Source organism: Chlamydomonas reinhardtii, chromosome 1 (genome assembly GCF_000002595.2).
Source record: "Chlamydomonas reinhardtii strain CC-503 cw92 mt+ chromosome 1, whole genome shotgun sequence".
Taxonomy (NCBI): domain Eukaryota; kingdom Viridiplantae; phylum Chlorophyta; class Chlorophyceae; order Chlamydomonadales; family Chlamydomonadaceae; genus Chlamydomonas; species Chlamydomonas reinhardtii.
Window position 1 is genome coordinate 4,455,337 of NC_057004.1, and position 20,953 is coordinate 4,476,289.

Sequence of the window (20,953 nt, forward strand, 5' to 3'; positions counted from 1 at the left end):
TTACTTTGTGTCAGGTTGAAATGTTAAGGTCCCTGGACTTAAATGGGTTGCGATGAGGCAGTCGGGATGGCACGCCAAAGGGTTTCACCTTGCAACTCCAGATGTGTTGATAAGTTCTCCTGCCCTGCCAAAACATGTGACGGTACACCTGATTTAAACGTAGCGCTATAAACATGACGAGTCAACTTTGTTCAACAGTAAGAATCCCTTCGCTTGAGTCGGTCGCAAAGCAATGCCCTCTCAGGCAAGGTGGTCTAGTAAGTAGATGTAGGCCTATAGCGTGTCCAGGCTTTCCGGGCGCGCTGAAGGGCCCAAGAAGCCGGCCATGTGTCCATGTGGAAGTCGCGCGCGTACTCGGCTCTGAGGGCCCTCCAGAGCCGGATGCCGCATCAAATCCGGACGTGCAACTCCCTGGAGGCCTACACGAGCCCCAGCGCACAGTGCCGTTCAAGCTGATCGTAAGTGTTGGGGTTCTGTGGGTCTTGGGCAGGGGAGCCTAGGCAACCCGGCCGTAGCACGGCTGACGTGGCACGGGCATGCGCTTCCGCGCAACCCCGCGGGCCCCGGTCCATCAGTGTAGCAGCCCATGCGACTGATGCATGGTGACGGTCCGACGCCACCGCGGAATGCAATTCGGGTCGTCCCAGCATGCGCACTCCATCCACCCCTCCGCCGCCCCTTACCACCTCACGTCCTCCTCTACCGCTCAGTACACCGGCCACCGCGCTGGCTTCGACTTGCTCGCGGAAGCTTCCTTCCAGGTGGATAGGCAATGATGCCCTCTCAGTGGCTGGGGCCGTTGGCCGGTGCTGCACGCCGCCACCAAGCGGCTTTGTAAATGCACTCACCGCCCTCGCCGCCCGTCCCTGCTAACCTTCTCTGCCCCAACCCTTGCCCTGCCTCATGCCTCTGCTGCATGCGCTGGGACCCGGCCTGGCTCCGAAAACTCCGCGGCAGGCGCTCATCGGGCTGGTGCTGCTGACGGGCGTGGGCAACCGCGTGCTGTACAAGATGGCCCTGGTGCCGCTGCGCGACCACATTTTCTTCCTGGCCCAGCTGCAGAACCTGGGCTACCTGGCCGTGTACTTCACAGCCCTGGCCTGGAGGCGGAGGTGAGGGGGGAGAAGGGAGGGGGGGGAGGGTAGTTCATGCCATTCTCAAAAAAACATTGCTAACCCAGAACCCTTTTAGAGCGGAGGGGAAGGGAGGGGAGGGGAGGGGAGGGGAGGGGAGGGGAGGGGAGGGGAGGGGAGGGGAGGGGAGGGGAGGGGAGGGGGCGGGGCGGCTGGGCGGGCGGGCGGGCGGGCGGGCGGGCGGGCATGGTCGGAGGGCGTGGTCGGTGGGCGTGGTCGGTGGACGCCGCGAGCGCAAGGACACGGTAACTCTGTCCACAGGTCTGCCAGAATGCGGGTTAATGAACTCGGGGACGTTTAGGGGCGTTGAAGGCCTGTAAAGGTCATAACAAACGAGCTGGACTTACTACCTGCTGCATCGCAGTACCGGGCAAGTAACTACGGCGATGATGAACATCGACAAGCGGCCGCTGCTGGCAGTGGGCGCGTGCGAGGCGGCGGCGCAGCTGCTGTTCATGGTGAGGTGGGGGCGGGGTCCAGGGGTGAGGACGGGGGCCGTGCTTAGTTTTGGGGCGCCAGGATAGCAACCCACCAGGCCTTGCAAGCGGCCATAGACCAGGGGCGTGCAAGAGTTGGGTTGTGCTGGTGTGGTTCTGGCTTCACGCGTTTTACCCCTGGTGTGTGGTGACAGGTGGGGGCGGCGCACATACCCGGTGCGCTGCTGCCGGTGGTGAATCAGACGTATCTGGTGTGGAGCCTGGTTTTTGCCAGCCTCATCCTGGGCACACGCTACTCGTGGATGCAGCTTGCGGGCGCGGGGCTGGTGATGCTGGGCGTGGTGTGTGCGGCGGTGCAGCCGGGAGTCGTGGCGGGCATGCTAGGGATGGGCTCGGGGGCAGCAGCAGCGGCGGCGGCGCATGCGGCGGTGGACCTGCGCTATGTGGCGGTGTGCGTGGCGTGCTTTGCCTTCCCCGCCATCGCCAACTGTATCAAGGAGAAGGTGTTCAGGTGAGCGCAGCACGCGCGCATACGCGACAAATGCTCGGCCTGCTCTGGGCAGGGTAGGGATGACGCTTGGCGAATGCAGGCGGCATGGAGGGCTGACGTGTTGCTTGGTTGTGTGGTTGCCGTGCTGTGTGCAGCTCCGCGGCTCAAAAGCTGGGCCAGCCGCTAGACATCTTTGTGGTCAACTCCTTCGGGTCTCTGGCGCAGACTTTTTTCGTGCTTCTCTTGCTGCCCATCACCACCGCACTCAAGGTGCGCGCTGCCGCCGAAGGCATGCCCGCGGCACAGCTGTTGCGCACGGGACAGAGCCGGTTGGCCAGCTGACAGACTGGACATGCATGGGGCCGTGGCCTGCTTCGAACTCAGCTGACATGGGGTCGACTGCCCTGCCGTCTCTTCGGACCGGGGCCTGTGTGTTGCGCCCGGGCGCATGACCCCGCCACTCGCCCTCACGCCCTGCACACGGCACACACGCGCAGGGCATCGCGCTGTCGGACCTGCCCGCCCACCTGATGGCCTCCTCCCGCGCCTTCCTGGGCGAGCCCAGCGCCGCGGCATGCGCGGCCTTTGGCGGCGGGGCGGACGCCGGCGGCCTGGTGGGGGTGCTGGCGCGGCACTCCACGCCGCTGCTGGCGCTGTCGTACGTGGCGCTCAACCTGGTGTTCAACGTGGCCATGCTCAACCTGCTGCGCAGGTGCGTGTGTGGTGGGCTTGGTGGGTGGGCGTGATGTGCAGAGGGTCACGGTGAGGGCGGAGAGACGGGCAGGTAGACGGAGGCGCGGTAGATGGAGGCGTGATGCTGGCGGGAAGTTGGCAGTAGCGCAGATGCCGGGGCTGAGCCCGGCGCCGCATCCAACTGATTGATGCGACCTTCAGCCGCATCCGTATCGAGTATCGACGCATCCCCCCCTGCTGTACCTTACCTCACACGTGCGTATGCCGCCGCCGCTGCAGTGTGGGCTCGGTGACCACAACGCTGGTGGGCTCGTCGCTGGTGCCACTCACCATCGCCGCCTTCACATTGCCGCTACCGTACCTGGTGAGTTGTTGCCGTGGCGGTACCGACTGAATCCTCGACCCGGTGCTGGCCAGTTTGTCCACCTGTGCCGTATGTGTGACGGCACCTGCTGTGTCCCGCCTGATGCGCAGGAGCCGGCGGTGATTGGTCCCAACTTCCTGGTGGGCGCCTCCTTGCTCATGGGGGGCCTGGTCACCTACAACTGGCAGGGCTGGATGGTCATGTTGGGCATCAGCCCGCCCGCCCCCGCGCCGGCTGCAGCTCCGCAGTCAGCCGCGGTGTCGGCGCCTGCGACGCCGCAGCTGCCGGTGCAGGCGGCGAAGCAGGGGGAAAAAGGAAGTGATGGGGACAGGAAGAACCGGTAGTATGGGGGAAGATGGCCTGCTTTGGCATTCGTAACATATTGTGGGCCAAGGTATATGCGACGGCAGTACTGTTGAAGCGGATTGTGCTAAATGGGAACGATGGGACAAGTCGGATGAGCTTTGTTGCGCACTGCTAGGTCGGAATGTTTCTGATCCAGCGGAAAGGTAACATTTAAGGAGGCCAGGTCACTCTACACACTTTAAGGAGGCCAGGTCACTCTACATGTGCGTTTGGGGCAAATGGCTCCGTGTTTCGCTGTGCTCTCGTCCCTGGCCGCGTGATGGGGTGCTGTAAGATGCACCCTGGCTGGTTCGTACACAACAATTTTATCCGCGGTGTTTGGAAAGGCCAAACGGAGAATGCCGTGTGGGCGCAAGGGGCAACGGCCCACGTGAATGCGCTCATGATGTTCGTGCCGGGATGAAGGAGATGAGGCAGACGCTTGCGGCCTCAGACTAGAGATGTGGCGTGGGCTCAGCCCACTTTCCCCATGCGAGGGGAACCACATATCTTGTCTACCGCGTGCACAGTTACGTGTTTGTCCAGGGGCACCCCTGGCCTTGTCCTTCGGGGCGATGGTTCGGGGACCGCGGCGTGGCAGAGTCAGTATGGAAAGACATCCTGAAGACGTAAGAGCTATGACTGATCGGCGCGCCATTCAGCACACGATGTGTAGCGTTGTAAAGGTTGTCCGCCACGCACTACCTGCCCCCGGGATTATGGCACGGGGATACGGCGTCGCCAGGACCCGCAGTGTGGGCGGAACGCCCGCCAAGATGAGACTTGGGTGACCGCGTATTCACTAGAAGACTCGTAATAGGCATAAGTTAGGGCCCAGCCCTGTCTCGAACAGGGATCGTAACAGTAGATCTATTACAACTGGCCGGAACACTGGGCGTGGTGATGGCTTAACTCGGCGCCCTCGGCCGTGCCTCTCATCGTGTCTCATCTTGGCGGGCGTTCCGCCCACACCGCCACACGCAGCCAGCAGCGTGTGCTGCCCGCACAGCAACTGCCCGGGTCACACATGCGAATGTAACAGGACGAAAGGCATCTCAAGGTGTGAGTACCGCTCCGGCCTCCGAACAGGGGTGACCCTGGGGGCTTCGCCCCACCCCCGTGAATCGCTCCAAGCCTCTGAGCCTCTGAGCGCTCAGCCCAAAATCACGCAAAGCGCGGAACGAAGCTGAGGACGACCACATGTGGTGATGAGTGCAGAGTACTGCAGGCCATATGCGGGACCTGCCAGGGACACGCGGGGACCTTACACGGCGACATGATTTCACCCAGGGGTGGTTTTGCCTGACATAGGGTGCAGTGTCTTGCCAGTTGCCACACACCGCAATCGTTTGGGTCAATCTATCTCTAACAGCCACAACAACACCTGCGCGTGCGATGCGCATCATCGGAAGGGTACTGTAGACTGAGGACTGCTTTCGATGTACCACCAGGAGCAATTTAGCCCTTCCTCGCACGGACACAGGGCATGCCTACGCGAAAGCCATTGAATCCTAACAATGAATTTCGACTGCGCCTTGCGCCGGGCGTTGCAAGGCGTCACGGCAATTTTATGCGGTCTCTGCGGACGCCCAGAATCCCTACGTCTAGGCTAGCGACGGCAGCACGGCGGGCTGATGCGTCAATGACATAACCCTGACCAGTTCAATTGAAGTTGCACAAAAGCCCGTGAAACCGAGTACCGTACTGCACCACCAACAGAAATGACACGTAACCACTAATTTCACTGACTCTGTAACACACGGCCACGCCTGTACAACGCGCACCACAACGCGTACCAACTCCTCTCGGGGATAATATTAATCAGCTGGTGCAACAGTGCTGTGCTGCACGCTGCTTTAGCTCTTTAGTTCGTCACAATGCACGCACGCATAGCACACAGGCACGGCGCACGCATACCATACAGGCACGGCGCAAGCAACACTCCTGTCCGGTCCCGAAAATAGTACATGCCGTGCATTGAAACGGCCAGCAGCATCAAACACGTCCAACGTCATGTAATTAAACAGGTGTTCGGTCTTACCTACACGTGTACGGGCGCTCAATAGGGAACATGCCGCTGTTTTCACAACACAAGGGCATCGCCACGCGGTGATAGTGATACAGCAACGCCGCTCGGCGGCGTCATACCAACGCATGTTAAGCGTGGCAGGCTAGCTCAAAGGCGATTAAACTGCACGGTACATGCCCGGCTGCTGTGCCCAGCCGTGATCGCGTCATGGGGCGGCTGCATGACAACACACCACCCCGCTAGACCCCGCGAGCAAAGTGTTTCTTCATGCAAACACAACAACCAACAGAATACTACCGGAGTGACGCAGGTAGCTCGAATCTCAGCCGCATGCCACACGCATGCGCTTGGTCTGTCCCTACGGACACGTGGGCTCGCAGCACCGTTCCCGCCCATCACGCGGCACCCTTGCCGGGGCCGTCCAGGTCCTCCATAGACATGCAGCCGGCGCCGGCACCGCCGCCCACCGGCTCCGTCAGAGACGCCTGCAGCGGATATACGCATCGCGGCACATAAACACGAAGGCACACCGCTTTACACCCCAGCCCCCAACCCCTCAGTACCGTACAGCGCACCTCAACCCATCCTCTCCCAAACAGGCAACGTGATACAGGGCCAGCTGCCGATGTGGAGCTAACGTATGAATGCGGATGTTACAGAGGGGACAGTCCCAGCACCCGAAGACGCCGAGCCATCACATGCTATCAGGGCCGTAACGTATGGCGGGTCAGTCAGTCAGGGTATGATGTCCTGCCGCCACACCTGCAGGCTGGCCATGGCCGCCGCGCGCATGAGGCGTGTGTTGGCCTCGCGCGTCTCGCGGCTGGCCATCTCCATGGTCTTTCCCCACTCAAACTCGTCCAGGTAGGCCTCGCGCACCTCCATCAGGCGCAGGGCTGCAGTAGGCGGGGGGAAGCAACAACCAGATCGGCGGTGTTTGGCGTCCGGCGGCTGCTGTGAAACGTGCGGCCCATACGGCCGTGCGAAGGCTCTCTTTCTGCATGCAAGATGAACCCTGGCGCGGCTATGCGTGCCGCAAAACAGCAGCACATGCTCGGACCAGCGCTGGCGCTGTGCTACACGCACCAGCCAATCCTGCACGGACTCACCCAAAGCGTGGTTCTTCCTCATGACAGCGGCCATCCACTCGTCGCCGCCATCGCCCTTCATGGGCGTGCCCAGGAAGTCTGCAGGCACGCAACGGAAGAAAGGAGGGCTGAGCAGGGAAGGACAGGAGAGGCTGTGGGCTAACGTAGGCTGGTGCCTCTCTTCGATTCTGTGACTGCCCTTTGCCCCACCCTCCAAGCGCCCTCACCCATCAGGTCTAGGTATGCCTGCTGGTTGTAGGTGGTCTCAGGGCCGCCGGGGCCCTGCAGCTGCTCCAGCACCACCCTGCGCGGTTCCGGTGTGAGTGGGCAAGGAGCGAGTTGGGTTTGGCCGGTGCCTGCACCAAAGTGACCGTGCGTACTGGAAGCCCGGCCAGTGCACGAATCGGCAAGCGGTCACTTGACGCCAGGACGACTGGCGCCGTCATGGCGCTTCGACACTTGCGAGGGCCGTACGGTGCCGTTACGCTACTCGCGATAGGGGCTCAGGCCAAATGCTGCGCGCCCAAAATTTGAACCGACGCGCCCCGACGGTATGACTTCCATGTCTCCTTTTTCAAGTCTCGAAGGGCCCCAGCCCCGCATATTTCGTGGAAGTTTTAAGTGTTTGAATGGACATCAAATACTCATAGCCAACTACATGGTCAGGTCCCGCTCACCGAGCTGCAACAAACGTGAACAGCGACCGCAGGGCTACAGCAGCTTTACGCTCTGGCGAAGCCCCCGAAAAAGAATCCGCAGGGATATGCATCCTTGCGCACGGCGTGACAACAGCCCGGGGGTAGGCTTGGGGGCGCGGCCGATGATGGCTGAGGGGCGCGCGAAAAGCCGCTCTTGCGCTGAGGCTCATCATATTTTGTCACGGTCGACGTCACTGAGGCTTAGCAGCCTGGTAGCGGCGGGTTAAGCTGCGCAGCGCGCAATCGAGCAAACCCTAATTGTAGTCCCGAAACAGTCGTCGGTAGCTTGGCAGCCCTTGTGAGGAGTTCGAGGTGAGTAAGTGTAATTGGTAGTGTTAGTAGTCCACAAGCTGTGCACCTGAATGGGGAATTAGGCCATTCTGGGCACCCGAAGGGCCGGCGCATCGCAGGCGGCCTGGCGCCCTGCCCGGATGTTGCCCAGGCCGCTGTAGTCTGGAATTCAATAAGCGCCAGAATAACACTATCCAATATAAACCCTAACCGACATCCAGCTCACGGGGCGTCTGGCCACGTAGTCACACCGCCAGCAGCCAACGCGGTCACGCGCCCTGCCCGCCCTCGTCCTCCTCCTCCAGCTCTACCACGCTGCACAGCTTGTTCCAGGCGCCCTTCACCAGCAGCAAGTGCGCCATGCGCCACTGCGCCAGCCACCGCTCCCAGGCCACAACCGCCACAGTCCGCTGCTGGATCGAGCTGGCGCCGCGGGCTGGCTGGAGAGGCGGGGGCGGTGGGCGCTGGCGCGGCAGCAGCGGCGCCGCCAGCTCACCCTCAAGGTAGAGCTGAAACACAGTTGCCTGCAGCTGCTGCTGCGCCCGCCCATATGCCACCGCGTCCTGTGCGCTACCGCACAAAACAGGCGCCGGGAACGGCGCCTGCGTGCCGGGGGCGTGTGATGCACCGCCGACGACCTTGTGAGTCGGGAGCAGCACCGCCCAAGCAGGACCAGGGCCGGACGCCGCGGCGAGGTCAGTGTCCGGCGCAGCAGTTGATGCCAGCGCCCACATCGCATCCGGCAGCCACATACCGAGCGGCCGCGGCATGAGGTGCATGTTCGAGACCGTTGCGGCGCGGTCCCGCGGCTGGAGCCCGCCGCGGCCGCCCTGACCAGCAGCTTCCGCTTGTGCCGCGGTTTGCCTGCCTCCGCGGCCGGCTGTCCCCGCCCCGCGACCTGCTGGCCCGGCTCCAACTGCAGCTCTCGCCGCCACTGGAGCAGCGTCAGCCAGCATCGCACGCAGGAACCGGTTCCGCCACAGCGCCGCTGCCTCCGCCAACTCATAGTCAACCCCCAGAGCGGCCAGCGCTGTGCTTGCCGCCTCCTCCAAGGCTCCTCTGCCTGCGCCAGCTGACCCCACCCTGCCCCGCTGCTGTTGCGCCGCCTGGCTCTGCAGCTGCTCCAGCTGCTCCTCAGCTGCCGCTAGCTCCGCCTGCACCGCCGCCAGCTCGGCACGCAGCTGCTCCACCTCGGGCAGCAGCGCCGCGCAGGCCTCTGCCTGCACCGCGCGCCGGTTGGCTGCGGACACTCCGCCGCCCGCACCGCGCGAGCGTTGCAGGTCTGTAAGCGACTGCACCACAAGAATGCATGACGGTGCACATGCCGTGGCAAACTCTGTAAGTTACAGCACAAGCGCGCTAAAGCTAACAAGCGGCTTGAAGGACATGGCAAGCTTCCTCAGGTAGTGGCGTACCTGTGTAAGCCATGTCTGCGCCGCCACCAGAGCCGAGAACTTGACCTGCGCCTCCCGCCGCAGCACCGCCACCGCCTCCTGCTGCATCTGCAGCCCCGCCGGGACGCGGCCCAGTGACACACGCTGCAGCTGTGCCGCGGCCATCGAAGCCGACACCGCCAATGGCGCTGAAGAAGCAGGGTACAATCGCGCCAACGCCGAGCAGTAGGAGCGACTGGCCGCTGAAACCGTGTCCGCCAGCGTACTCAGGCCCGCGCCTCCACCTGCAGTTGTCCCAGGAAAGGGCGTTCTTAGATAAGGCACAGGTAACGCTTGGTTGACGAAGAAGCCCAGCCTAACGTGACTGCAAGGCTTTACCTCTCCGCTGCGCCTGCTGCAGCAGCTGCTCGCGTGTAGACATCGTCTCCCGGTACTGCTGCATCGCCCGGCGCAGTGCCAGCGGCAATTGTGGTGGCCCCGCCGGCTTTGTGGCGGCAGCTGCGCTTCCGTCTTGATGTCCGCCTGACGTTCCCCCGGCCCCGCCACTGTCGTTGCCTGCTGTGGTACCACGGGCATCGTTGCTGTCACCGCTATTTGCCGCCATCGCGGCGGCCGCCGCCATGGCGCGCTGCGCCGCCAGCGGTAGGTGCGACGGCACGTTGGGGTGCGCCGGGCTTGCGTCCTGCGGCACTGCCGCTGGTGTCCCGCCTGCAAACGGTGCCGTAGGCTGCGAGCGGGGCGTCCCAACCCCGCCCGGGGACGCGGCGCGCATCAACGGCGCCCCCGGTGACGCCTGCACCGGCGCGCCAGCCCCCGCCCGCTGCGGCGACGCGTCGCGTGTCCGCGCCGCCGCACCGGATGGGCGGCCCGCTGCAGGCATGCTGGAAACGTTTCGCACGGATGGCCCCGGCCCCACCGTGCCGGCTCCCCGGTTGGCTGCGCGTGCCCCAGCTGCCACGCCCCTGCCAGCCCCGGCGGATGCGAGCGGTGGGCGGTTGGAGGACCCGGGCGCTACAGGCGTGCCCTGCTGCGTCCGAGATCCGCCATCCATTGGAGTGCCGGCGCCTGGGCTGCCGTCACCGCCTGATTCCCCGAGTGCTGTTGGGAACATCGGGCCACGCGAGGGCGAGGGGCTCCGGAAGCTGGGCGGCGGCCCTGAGAAGGGCGTCGCCGTGGCGCTGTTGGGCGCGGAGGATGAGTCCTGTGCGGGGCGGAATGAAAGGAAACATTTCGGTGGAGGCGAATGTGCAAGAGCAACAAGGAGGCCACCTGGAACAGTGCACCATATACGCACCGCTGCTGCTGGCGAGCGGCGGCCCGGCGGCGGGGTTGCCGCTGGCGTGCTGGTTGTCGCTGCCGAGCCTCCTGCGGTGATGTACCAAGGCATCATGCGTTCAGTTGCGTGTCACATGCGTCAGAGCGGCAGGGGCACCAAGGGCGACAGCGTGCAAGATTGCAGATTTGCAGGTGTCCACGTGCCATACCGTAGATGAGCCGGTCACAAGACATATTCCCGCCCACACTCAACCCAGCAGTCCCACCTGAGCGTGATGAGAGCAGCCAAGGCGCGGGTTGCTGCTCGCCATGAAGTCTGCGCCACAGCAACACAGGTGCACAGTGCGGTCCGTTGCCCTTAGCGCGCTGCAGTTGCCGCAGGCGTTGCACCTGCTTCTTGCATACCCACTCGCTCACCGTGTATTGAGAAACGCCGCACAGCGCCTCAGGTCAGCCACGATCGCCTGGGTCGCCGCAGTTTGGCCAGACAGCTCGATGTAAGCCTGCGTAGAGTTCAATGTGACGTGGGTATGAAGACCTACGAACTGTTCACCAGGCCTGGCCCGGCCTTGGTATTATCCCTTGACCCCAGCGCTGCTGCTGCTGCATGGCAGTTTTCGGCTCAACGCGCCCGAAGTAGCTGATTGCTGCCCAGCACTGACCTCTCCCACTCCTGCGATAAGGCTGTTGAGCGCCTCCAGCAGCTCTTCCGGGTTCGTGGCCGCTTCCATCGTCCAACCTCCAAACCCGCCCTGCCGCGGGTGCGCTGCGTTGCCCGCAGCCGCTCCGCAGCTCCACGTTATCCGAAGCGGCTGGTTTCGCGGCACACATCTACTGGTGGCATCGCTCAAAAGCACCGAGGGGCCGGCCAAGCAAAGGGGATGCTTGCAGTCTCCGTTCCTAGCAGCTCCCGCACGCCTAAGAGATGTCCAAGAATATGTAATTATCACGTTGGCCGATGATGAGCATGCGGTTGCGTTGAGCTGTGTATGTGTTCGATTTTGGCTGCGCCCATTAATTCGAATGTGTGGAACTTGTCCTGGAGCTCAAAGCAAAAGCTGTGTGCGTAAAATTCAATCAATAAATATCGCATTTGCAGACAGGGAGCCAACGTCAGGCGTGCTGCGTGCAACGATCGAGACCCGGCGCATGCGCATTCGGCTCGTGGCTTGTCCGACCAGACATGCAAGCTTTTATCATTAGGCGCTGAAACATGCCTCGTCCCGCGAAAGGCAAACGCGGCAAGGGAGCGGGTGCGGTCGGGGGCCATGACGCGGCCGATCTTCTTGAACGGCTCAACAGCAGCGGCCTTGGTGAAAAAGAGGTGCTTGCGATTGTAGGGGCCAACAAGGTGCCCTGCGAACACCTCCGGAGCCCTTGCGTGAGGAACCGGAAGGAGAATGTGGCATGCTTCTGTCAGCTCGTGCCTGCCGAGACGTCGTACCGCAAAAAGGGGCTGTGGCAAAAGGAGCAGACGTACCTAGGGACGCTGGGGTCGGACCCCAAGGAGAGGCAGCGAGAGGTGCGACGGCGTTAGCAGGGGGGCAGGCCCTGCTGGGTAGGGTTCGTGCCGCGTGCCGGAGGGCCACCGCATACCTAATCCGCCCAGGCCCCGCAAAAACATATAGCTCAAGACCCCCGACGACATTTCCGCGCGCCCCCATGACTGCCAAAGCTCCTCCCTCTGCCTCTCCAGGACGCGGCCACGCCCGCCGGGCTGCGCAACCTGGGCAACACCTGCTACGCCAACGCGGCGCTGCAGTGCCTGTTCTCCATCCCCTCGCTACGCACCGGCATCTACACCGCGGAGCCGGCGGTGGCGGGCCACGACATCCTGCGCCAGCTGCAGGGCCTGTTCCTGCAGATGCAGTTCGGGCCGCAGCGGTCGGTGGACACGGAGGCGCTGGCCAAGACGTTGGGCCTCAACCACGCCGTTCAGCAGGCACGGCGGCACAGGGGGACTAGGGGCTCCAGGGAATCAGGGCTCCCGGGGTTTCCGGGGTTTTCCAGGCTTGGGGATTGGGAAGGCTAGCAGGAGGTCGATTGCTGTGTGTCTGGAGGGTGGTGGGGTTGCGTGCGTGCTTTGCAAGGGCTTGGAGATAGGTGCGCGTCAGTGCAGGTGACTGGATGGGGCAAGTCCACGCGCTGCTGAGGCGCAGCGAAGGGCGGACGCTGGGTCGAATGCTATTGAAGCCGACCATGTGTTGCCGTACTCTGTTCCAACATGCAGGATGGTCAGGAGTTCTTGAAGCTGCTGCTCACGCGCGTGGAGCAGCTGATGAGCAAGTCTAGCGACGGGGTGAGGCAGACGGGCTAGGAGAGGAGGGAGCCGTCGTGGAAAGCCATCCATGATACTGGTAGACAAGATTCAATGAAAGTACGGTTGGGGTGGGCTGGGCTACTAACGCATTGGGGCGGCCTGCTGGGCGTAAAGCAGGAGGTAGATCCCGTTACTGGTGGCACGATACTGTAGCATGCTAACGCGTTGGTGCGATGCGGTCTGCCGCAGGCGGCACGGCGGCTGGTTCCTCAGCTGTTCCGTGGCGGTCTGTCCTACGTCACCACCTGCCAGGTGCGGCTCTGCCTCAAGCAACGCTCTCGGTCCGCCTGGCTTGAGGGTGTCGTCGCTAGCTCTGCCTTGCCTGCCGCCTGCACCTGTTGAACTGAAATTTTGCATCCATGTGTCACTTCCCTCTTGTGTGCGCACGCAGCGCTGCGGGCGTGACTCGAGCAGCTCTCACGAGGTGCAGGACTTTTACGACCTCATGCCCCAGGTCCGCGGCTTTGGCTCGCTCACTACCAGCCTGGTAAGAGTGGGCGTGGGGCTGGAGCCAGCTGGGGCTGGGCATGTGGGAGCACGGCGTAGGGAGGCACAGGGGCCGGCTGGCGGTGTCTCACACATAGCGTTCGCGCCCCGTTTCGCTGGAAAGACTGTACGTGAGGTGCACCCCGCTCCCTGCCAACGGGCCGCCCCGTCCCCTCCTCCAGGCATCCTTCCTGCACGCCGAGTCGCTCAGCGGTGACAACCGCTACCTGTGCGACTTCTGCGGCACCAAGGTGGACGCGCTGCGCCGCGTGCGGCTGCGCGCGCTGCCGCCCTACCTGTGCCTTGCGCTGCAGCGCTTCTATTTTGACCCCCGGGTGAGGCAGGCGCGCAACGCGCGCAACGCGCTCAGGCTAGGAGCGAGGGGCGAAGCAACCCCAATGCTGCGGCGGGTGTCAGGTGTCACATGGGTGCGCGCCGCTCGCCGTCGGCTGGAGAGCACTGGAGCCCTGTCTTTGCCCTCACAAACTTTCCCGTTGTCTGTTGTGTTGCACATGCACAGACTTTCGACAAGGCCAAGGCTCTGGACAAGTTCGCCTTCCCGCTGACGCTGGACTTCAGCCAGGTGCTCGCGGAGGCGGCGGCCGCGGAACAGGCGGCAGCTGGTGCGGCAGCGGCGGCGGTCGCTGCCTCTACTGCAGACGCCGCGGGCGCGGCCTCAGACGCTGTGCCCAATGCCGACGCGGCGGCGCCGAAGGCGGCAGACGCGGCCGCTGCCGCGGCGGCTGCGGTGTCTCTGGAGACGCCCTCGTACCCGGTGGAGGGCAGCCCCCTGTACGAGCTGGTTGGCATCCTCATCCACAAGGGCTCGCAGGCGCACAGCGGACACTACGGTGAGATGCGCTTTGTGTGTTGCGGCCTACGGTATGCACAGCGGAGCGGTTATTCGCGATTGCGCAAATTTACGCTGTCGTATGTATCGTCAGCCCGGCCTCACCAGCCGCTTCTCCCGTGCCCCAACCGGTGCTCCAAGCCTGCAATCCCGTCTCCGCGAATTCTACGCAACCCCCAAATCTGCAGTCGCGCACATCAAGGACCAGGCCAGCGGGCAGTGGTGGCGCTTTGACGACGAGGTGGCTGCCTGCATTGGCCCCGACCCCGCCGCCGCCTTCCAGTCAGACCACGGCGCGGTCGGCGCGGCGGCGGCGGCGGCGGCCGCCGCTGGCGGAACGGCGGCGGACGGCAGCACCAAAGGCGCAGGTGGGTGGCACAACGCCGATTTGCAGTGAGTAGTTGGGCCTTGGACCTTACAACGTCTCTGCTAGGTACCTGATTACTGACTCGCACGTTATGGGGGTTCCATGCAGGCGCCTCCCGCAAGCGGACGGCCACGCATGATGACGTGGACTATGAGGAGGAGGCAGCCGCGGCGGGAGAGGAGCCAGGCCGCGGTGGCGGTGGTGAGGAGGAGGAGGAGGACGATGAGGAGGACGGAGGTGCGGGCGGCAAGCGCAGCGGCAGGGGCGGCCGAGGCGGGAAAAAGCGAGCCCGGGCGGGCAGCCGCGCCGGCAGAGGTGGCAGCAGCGGCGGCGGGCGCGGCGGCAAGAAGGGCACGGCGGCTGCGGCAGCCGGTGTTTCTGCCGAGTCAGGGGCGGGCAAGAGCAGGGGTAGAGGCGGGCAGGGCAGGAGAGGCGGGCGGCGTGGGCGCACCAGTGGCGCAGTTGACATGGATGGCGACGCCAGCGACGCCGACGGCGAGTTGCGGGCGGCTCTGGCCGCGTCCATGGCTCTGCAGCAGGAGGACGAGGGGCTGCGGTTTGCCATGGAGGCTAGCATGGCCGACGCGGCCGGGCTCGGGGTGGGTGGCGTTGGCGGTGGTGACACCGGGGCTGCGGCGGGCGAAGCCGGCGGCGCCCACGCAGGCGACGCGGAGGAGGCGGCGTTGGTTCAGATGGCGCTGGAAGAGAGCGAGCGGGAGGCGGAGATGGCGGCAGTCCTGGCTGGCGCTGGTGGTGCGGGCCGCGGCGGCGGTGGCGGTGGAGGCGCGGCCGGAGGTGGTGGCGGAGGCGGCGACGCCGCTGAGTTGGGGGAGGACGGAGCAGGGCAGCAAGGGGATGCAACGTCTCCTATGGAGTCGGACGCGGAGGCGGTGGCGGCTGCGATGGCGGCGAGCCTGGCGGACGCCGCGGCACCCACGCCGCCGCGGCTTACGCCGCCGCCGTCGCTCATGAGCGCGCCGCCGCTGCGGCCGTCGCATCTGCGGCCGCTGGCCCTGAAGTCCGACGAGGCGGGCGATGACCTGAAGGGCTCGGTGCACAACAGCCCCAAGTCCGGCCCCGCTGCCGCCGCCGCAATCAAGGGCGAAACAATCGGCAAGGTGGGGTCAGGGGGCTCCCTGGAAGCAGCCGGCACACTCGTACCGTCGTTCCATTGAACACCCAAGGCAATCATGCTTGCCACGCCTTCTGCTGTACCTGAGCGCGCATCACCAGCCTGCCTAATGTACCCATGCGCCCTTACATGACGGCGCCTCACACTCACAGGCTGGTGGCGTGGGCGGCAGCGGCTCGCTGGTGTCCGCCAACGCCTACATGCTGGTGTACCGGGCCGTGGGGCTGCAGGAGCCGCCGCCGGCCCGCACCGTGGAGGAGCTGCCGGCGGCGCTGCAGGCGGCCGTGGCCGAGGTGGCGGCGGCCTACGCGGACGAGTGCGACGTGTACCAGCGGCAGCGCGACGCGCTCAAGACGCAAGTGAGCCGGGGTTACGTATGTGTCGGGGTACACCCACCTGCGGCTGGCAGCGCTGCGGCGTTGGGGGGACGAAGTGGCTGTGCGCGATGGAAGCTGTGCGCAGCTGCAGATGAGTTGCACGGCCTGGTGCCGCGCCTCCTTTCCGGAGGCGCCCAAAGCTCACTAGAGCCTAGAGGTGCTCACTAGAGGTGCTCTTGTCCCGTCCGCAGGTGGAAGAGCGGCGGCGCTCCGTGCGTGAGCTACTCAGCTGCATCAGCCCGCGGCTGCCGCTGCAGACCTCGAGTCAGCAGCCGCTGCAGCAACAGCAGCCGGAGGTCATTGGAGACGACGAAGACTCGGCTGATGCCTCGGCGCCCCAGGAGCAACAGCAGCAGCAGCCCGGCACAGCGGGGTACTGGGTGTCAATGCCTTGGCTTGAGCAGTGGGCCAACGATGAGGGCGCGCCGCCGCCCATTGACAACGGCCCCATCACGTGCGCCATACACAGCCGAGCAGGCGCGCGCGGAGGTGCTGCTGCCGGGGCAGCAGGCGGCGCGGGGGACAGTCAAAGCCAAGGTGGAGGAGGCGGGGCCGGCACTGGGAGCTGCTTGGACCCTGCCAAGGTTGCGGCTGCCAAGTTGGTATCGGCCGAGGCCTGGGAGCGTCTTCACGTGAGCTAGTACTTCCTGTATGCACTTGTATGCCCTGGCATGATGGGCGCGGGTGGTGTACTACGGCACGGTGCATATGTGGGTGCCTGCCCGCACTTGAGGGCACGGACCGGCACTGGCCCACCCGCCGGCCCTCCTCTCCCACCACCGCCTGAATGCAGGCGGCGCACGGCGGCGGGCCGGTGCTTGCGGCGGGCGACGTGTGCCGGCAGTGCCTTGAGGGCAGCGCCAGCCAGGCACTGCTCGGCAACCAGGCGGAGGAGGTGCGGCGGCGCGTCGCGGCACTGCTGGAGGCGGGGCCGGCGGCGGGCGCCGAGGCAGAGTGGGAGGAGGCTGAGGTAGAGGAGGCGATGGACGCGGAGGAGGACGCCTCGCCGCGCTCGTTCTGGGTGTCACGCCTGTGGCTGCAGGGTGAGTCGTGCACGTGCGGTATGGCTGAGGCTGGCTGGCAGGGTACTGTACTGCGAGTGTCGCACGTGTGGTTTGCCGGCAGCCAACGCGCCAATGGAGCATCCGCATCCCAGCTTATCACCACAGCCGACCCTAACCTTTTCATCTGTCCATCCAAACCCCTTGTTGGCGGCTCCACCCCTCCACATAGGCTGGTCCAAACGCCAGGGCGCCAGCGTCAAGGCCGAGAAGTCGCCCACCGCCGACCTGGCCTGCCCGCACGGCGAGCTGCAGCCGGCGCGCGCCGCCAAGCGTGTGGCCGTGCCCGCCGACATCTGGCGCTTCCTGCGGGACCTGTGGCGCCGCCAGCGCCTCGCAGAGGCGCAGGACGCCGCCGCAGGCAAGCCGGCGCCGGTGGGCCGCGGCCGCGGCCACAAGGCCAGCAGCGCAGACGCCGGAGGCGTGAACGGTAGCGCAGGCGCGGGTGTGGGAGCGGGAGCGGGGTCGCCGTCGCCTCCTGCAGTGGACTGTATGGATTTGACAGGGGATGACGCGCCGGGGCTGGCGGCGAGCGGGAAGGCCGGGAAGCGCGAGACGGTGGAGATCGATCAGGATGACCGCGTCATCGGTGACGACGACGACGACGAGGATGATATGCAGATGATTGATGCGCCGTCGGCGCAGGCTGGTGGCGCGCCGGCGGGGGCTGCACCTGAGGCAGCTGGGGCCGGAGGCCTGCGCGAGGACGAAGACGGCTCGGCAAACAGGCGCTCGCGTGAGGCGTCCGCGGTGCCGCCGTCCCGGGAGGGCACCGCAGACGTGGAGGCGCCAGTGCCGCCGTCGGAGCTGGGCGCCGCCGCAGACGCAGCGGCCGGCAAACCGGCGGCTACGGCTGCCGCCGCCGCAGCGCCTGCGCGCATACCGACGGCGGCGGAGCTGGAGGCCATGTGTCCGGAGCTGCCGGTGGGGCGCGTGTTCGAGTGCGAGCTGTGCCGCGAGGCGGCGGGGCAGGCGGCGTCGGCGCACGCGGACAGCCGGCGGCAGCTCGACATGGAGCGCAACGCGCTGAGCGGCCTCAAGATGGAGGCCTGGCCGCAGCTGACGCCCGGCTGCCAGTACTACATGGTGCCCACGTGAGTACAGAGGCGCCTGCCTATGGGTTGACAGGCCGGCTTGACTTGACGGGGTGCTCTTAATGCTTTGTGCCCCTACCGATATCCTGTGTGCGCTAGTGCCCGATTGCTATGCTGCCGTTTCTGTGCTGCCGTTGTTCATGCCATCTCTCCTCGCTGGCCGCCTGGCGCTCCTTCAGGTCCTGGGTCCGGGAGTGGCAGCAGTACGTGCGCGTGCTGCCCAAGGGAACGCCGGCGGCGCCGCGGCCTAGCTCCCTGTCCGCCGCCATGCTGCGCGTGCTGTGCCCCTGCCACCCGGACGAGCCACGCCTTGGCGTGCCGCCCCCGCGCCTGACTGTCAGCAAGCGCAGCCGGTAAGGAAGCATATGTCCACCTTATGCGGGCAAGCGTACTTCATGGCAGAGTCCCAACTTGCTACTCCATGTAGAAGTCTGAAACAGTTGCATAAAACGGAGCATCAAACGCTCTTCGGCACCTGCACGCACATGCCTCCGCTCCAGGCTCTCGCAGCTGGATCTGGAGCAGGACCCCATGCGCCTCATCACCCAGGAAGACTGGGACCACCTGCGCCACGTCTACCTGCGCGACCTCAACAACGCCTCGTCCGCCGCAGCAGCCGACGCTTACGCGGTCGCAGGCACGAGCACAGGCACAGTAGGCGGACGTGACGTGGGCGGCGGCAAGCGCCGCGCTTTCCAGCGCGCCAGCGCCGCCATCGCAAACGGCGCGCACGGTGCCGAGGATGGCGACGCCGGCGCGGGCTATGCCGTCGGGTCAAACGGTAACGGCAGAGCGCTGCTGCAGGAGGACGGCGCCGCCGATGTGGTCGTGAAGGACGGGGCCGATGGAAGCAGCGGCGCGGCGGCGAACGCAGCCCAGCTGGCGGCGGTTGCGCACGGCTTCACCGCTGACGTCGCACAGCTGGTTGAGGAGCAGCAGGACACGGGCGCGGCAGCGACGGTATCCGCATCCGCGGCAACAGGGCGCATCGGCGGTGGCAGCAGCCGGCGGCGAGGCGACGGCGGCGAGGCGGCCGGGGCAGTGCGGGCGCCGGACGTGTTGGTGTGGCCGCCGGTGTGCTGGGCGGCTCTGGCGGAGCAGGGCCGAGCGGCGCGCGAGGCGGCGCTGGTGTATTCGGAGGCCGAGGTGATGGTGGAGCTGGTGGCGGCTGAGGACCTGGAGGGCGCGTTCAAGGATAGCGGTGTCGGACGTAAGTTTATGATTGGCATGGGGGCCAGCATGATGGACGCCTGCGCGGCCGCACAGTGGGACCCAGAGCCTTGGGCGGAAAGCTGTTTACGTCGCGATAAGTGTCTGTTGAGCGTATGCCGTGCCAAAGCGCTGTTGCTGCTGCTGATGTAGTTGAGCGGCGCTCACGGCGCACCCGCAAGGGCCGCACCTCCATCACCGTCAGCAATACCACCACCCTGGAGCAGCTCAAGCTACAGATCTTCGAGAGCCTGTCCATCCACCCCAAGAACCAGACGGTAGGATAACTATAGAACTGCACTGCCGTAGTGCACGGCTTTGCATCCTGTGGGCCATTGCGGTTTTGTCCAAGCGGGTTTAGTGGGTCAGGCCGGCAGCTGGCATGACATGACTTTACCCGCCACCCTCTCCTTGTCTGGTTCGGGGCTCTGGCATCTAAACCCCTTTCAACCGCTGCTAGCGCAGGTGGCCCCCCCAAAGGGGTCTTTCTGCGTCTCGTTTGGTACCGGAAATACCCACCCTCCCCTCCCTCCCGCTTCGCCACCTGCTGGCCCGCCCGCCTGCTGCAGCTATACGTCCGCGGCGACGACGGCTCGCCGCGGCAGCTGCAGGGCGATGAGCTGAGTCTGGCGCAGCACGAGGTGCTACCGGGCGCGGAGCTGCGGCTGGTGCGGCTGCGGCTGGTGGACGACGACGACGACGTGGCTGGGCTGTTCGGCGAGGGTGCGTGTGGGAGTGGTAGTAAACCATTCCTAAAGTTACCTGCCCAGAGCCAGCCCAAAGAGGTTATATCTGAGGTTGACGAGGCTCAGATGTGTGCATTGGTGTGGGGCCGATCGGGGCGGCCCAGTTGATTCTGCTGGGAGTGGATGCCCGGTCCGTGGGCAGGCGATTGGGAGACCTAGGGGCTAGGATGGCCAAGCAGCCCAACGCAAAGGCCACCTAGCCGGGCGTAGCTCCTGGCTTGCGCTTGCTTGCATGACATGGTGCCTTCGTGCCTCCTGGTGACTGCCGCCACAGGCCGGGCCAAGCGGCGGCAGGTGGAGGAGGGCTTCAAGAACACTGCCTTGCATGGGGACCTGCCGCTGCAGCAGCAGGAGGCAGCGGCAGGCGCCGAGCAGGGCGCCGATCAAGGCAGCAGTGGGGCTGCTGGAGTGCAGGAGGCAGTTGAGGACGACTCGCATGTGGTGTGATGGCGCAGGCGCTGCATCCTGGATGGCGGCCAAACCGGTGACACATGCAGAGCTCAGGTAGTTGCGGACTGTTGTTGTGGAGGAAGCGAACTGGCAAGGCTTTGCCAGCACCCACATGTTGCGGTGGCGCAACATGTGGGTCTCCTGTAGGTGAGACGAAGGGAGCAGGCAAGGCCACGAGGAGGAGAACGTTGTGGCGCACGTACCGTAACCGGCAAAGGCAGCGGCGCTGGCGCACAGGTGTACGGTCAGGGTTTCATGCGCGCAAGCGTTCTATTAGGCCATGCGCCAATCAATTGCCACGGTGTGGTGGCTGTCCTGGCAGCGGTGTGGTATGTTTATATGAATAGGGCTGGACCTGGCTATGATGATCACGGGATAGGACGCGGCTGCTGGGGGCGGACTTCGTTAAGCTATGGCGCGTGTTCAGGCTGTGTGGCCGAACTAATTTGGCAACAAACGACGTGGCAGCTCTTGCGCAGTCGACGGCGCGACGCCAGCCACAAGCCCACAAAACTCTTCCCACTTGTTTACACTGCGACCGTATGCACGCATCCTCGCAGCCCTGTCCCATCGCACACCCACTGCGGCCAGCTGCGGCTCGGCTCTGCGCTGGCGCGCCGTGGG

The 20,953-nt window shown here is 65.1% G+C and overlaps 4 protein-coding genes across 5 annotated transcripts; 2 read left to right on the forward strand and 2 right to left on the reverse strand.

Moving 5' to 3' along the window:
- Positions 1-116: 116 nt before the first annotated feature.
- Positions 117-4,158, forward strand: CHLRE_01g030300v5 (uncharacterized protein). 2 transcript variants are annotated; one of them, XM_043058625.1, is made up of 9 exons: positions 117-458; positions 711-761; positions 958-1,112; positions 1,498-1,591; positions 1,765-2,081; positions 2,216-2,330; positions 2,558-2,772; positions 3,033-3,117; positions 3,228-4,158. In XM_043058625.1, the coding sequence occupies exons 1-9, from the start codon at positions 174-176 to the stop codon at positions 3,459-3,461; spliced, it is 1,551 nt and encodes a 516-aa protein (XP_042928540.1). In that variant the 5' UTR covers positions 117-173; the 3' UTR covers positions 3,462-4,158. The 2 variants fall into 2 exon arrangements, with proteins under 2 accessions (XP_042928540.1, XP_042928539.1); XM_043058626.1 differs by lacking the exon at positions 711-761.
- A 556-nt stretch (positions 4,159-4,714) lies between these two features.
- Positions 4,715-7,598, reverse strand: CHLRE_01g030350v5 (uncharacterized protein). The gene is made up of 5 exons (XM_043058627.1): positions 7,257-7,598; positions 6,807-6,883; positions 6,601-6,678; positions 6,254-6,387; positions 4,715-5,976 (listed from the first exon to the last, which is right to left on the reverse strand). Exons 1-5 carry the CDS (start codon positions 7,346-7,348, stop codon positions 5,887-5,889), a joined length of 471 nt encoding a protein of 156 aa, XP_042928541.1. The 5' UTR covers positions 7,349-7,598; the 3' UTR covers positions 4,715-5,886.
- Positions 7,599-7,650: 52 nt separating this feature from the next.
- Positions 7,651-11,276, reverse strand: CHLRE_01g030400v5 (uncharacterized protein). Its single transcript, XM_043058628.1, has 7 exons — positions 10,900-11,276; positions 10,655-10,740; positions 10,504-10,553; positions 10,257-10,327; positions 9,341-10,163; positions 8,984-9,246; positions 7,651-8,860 (listed from the first exon to the last, which is right to left on the reverse strand). Exons 1-7 carry the CDS (start codon positions 10,966-10,968, stop codon positions 7,838-7,840), a joined length of 2,385 nt encoding a protein of 794 aa, XP_042928542.1. The 5' UTR covers positions 10,969-11,276; the 3' UTR covers positions 7,651-7,837.
- A 100-nt stretch (positions 11,277-11,376) lies between these two features.
- On the forward strand, positions 11,377-20,868 carry CHLRE_01g030450v5 (uncharacterized protein). The gene is made up of 18 exons (XM_043058629.1): positions 11,377-11,759; positions 11,934-12,179; positions 12,468-12,536; positions 12,747-12,809; positions 12,949-13,044; positions 13,226-13,378; positions 13,564-13,894; positions 14,082-14,261; positions 14,369-15,378; positions 15,545-15,751; positions 15,961-16,401; positions 16,563-16,812; positions 17,003-17,924; positions 18,104-18,277; positions 18,425-19,134; positions 19,287-19,411; positions 19,703-19,856; positions 20,154-20,868. Exons 1-18 carry the CDS (start codon positions 11,451-11,453, stop codon positions 20,324-20,326), a joined length of 5,613 nt encoding a protein of 1,870 aa, XP_042928543.1. The 5' UTR covers positions 11,377-11,450; the 3' UTR covers positions 20,327-20,868.
- The last annotated feature ends 85 nt before the right edge of the window (positions 20,869-20,953 follow it).

Bases quoted from the DNA above. Each gene is read 5' to 3' on its own strand.
- CHLRE_01g030300v5 (XM_043058625.1), top strand. From the start codon at position 174: ATGACGAGTCAACTTTGTTCAACAGTAAGAATCCCTTCGCTTGAGTCG. The intron at 762-957 runs GTGGATAGGCAA...ACTCCGCGGCAG, and splicing joins TCGCGGAAGCTTCCTTCCAG to GCGCTCATCGGGCTGGTGCT. The intron at 2,331-2,557 runs GTGCGCGCTGCC...ACACACGCGCAG, and splicing joins CCATCACCACCGCACTCAAG to GGCATCGCGCTGTCGGACCT.
- CHLRE_01g030350v5 (XM_043058627.1), bottom strand. From the start codon at position 7,348: ATGCATATCCCTGCGGATTCTTTTTCGGGGGCTTCGCCAGAGCGTAAA. The intron at 6,884-7,256 runs GTGAGCGGGACC...GGAACCGCGCAG, and splicing joins TTCACGTTTGTTGCAGCTCG to GGTGGTGCTGGAGCAGCTGC. The intron at 6,679-6,806 runs GTGAGGGCGCTT...GCGTGCCTGCAG, and splicing joins GGCATACCTAGACCTGATGG to ACTTCCTGGGCACGCCCATG.
- CHLRE_01g030400v5 (XM_043058628.1), bottom strand. From the start codon at position 10,968: ATGGAAGCGGCCACGAACCCGGAAGAGCTGCTGGAGGCGCTCAACAGC. The intron at 10,164-10,256 runs GTGCGTATATGG...CGCCCCGCACAG, and splicing joins GCCGCTCGCCAGCAGCAGCG to GACTCATCCTCCGCGCCCAA. The intron at 8,861-8,983 runs GTACGCCACTAC...CTTGTGGTGCAG, and splicing joins CGCAGACATGGCTTACACAG to TCGCTTACAGACCTGCAACG.
- CHLRE_01g030450v5 (XM_043058629.1), top strand. From the start codon at position 11,451: ATGCCTCGTCCCGCGAAAGGCAAACGCGGCAAGGGAGCGGGTGCGGTC. The intron at 12,810-12,948 runs GTGCGGCTCTGC...GTGCGCACGCAG, and splicing joins CCTACGTCACCACCTGCCAG to CGCTGCGGGCGTGACTCGAG. The intron at 13,895-14,081 runs GTGAGATGCGCT...CCAAATCTGCAG, and splicing joins GGCGCACAGCGGACACTACG to TCGCGCACATCAAGGACCAG.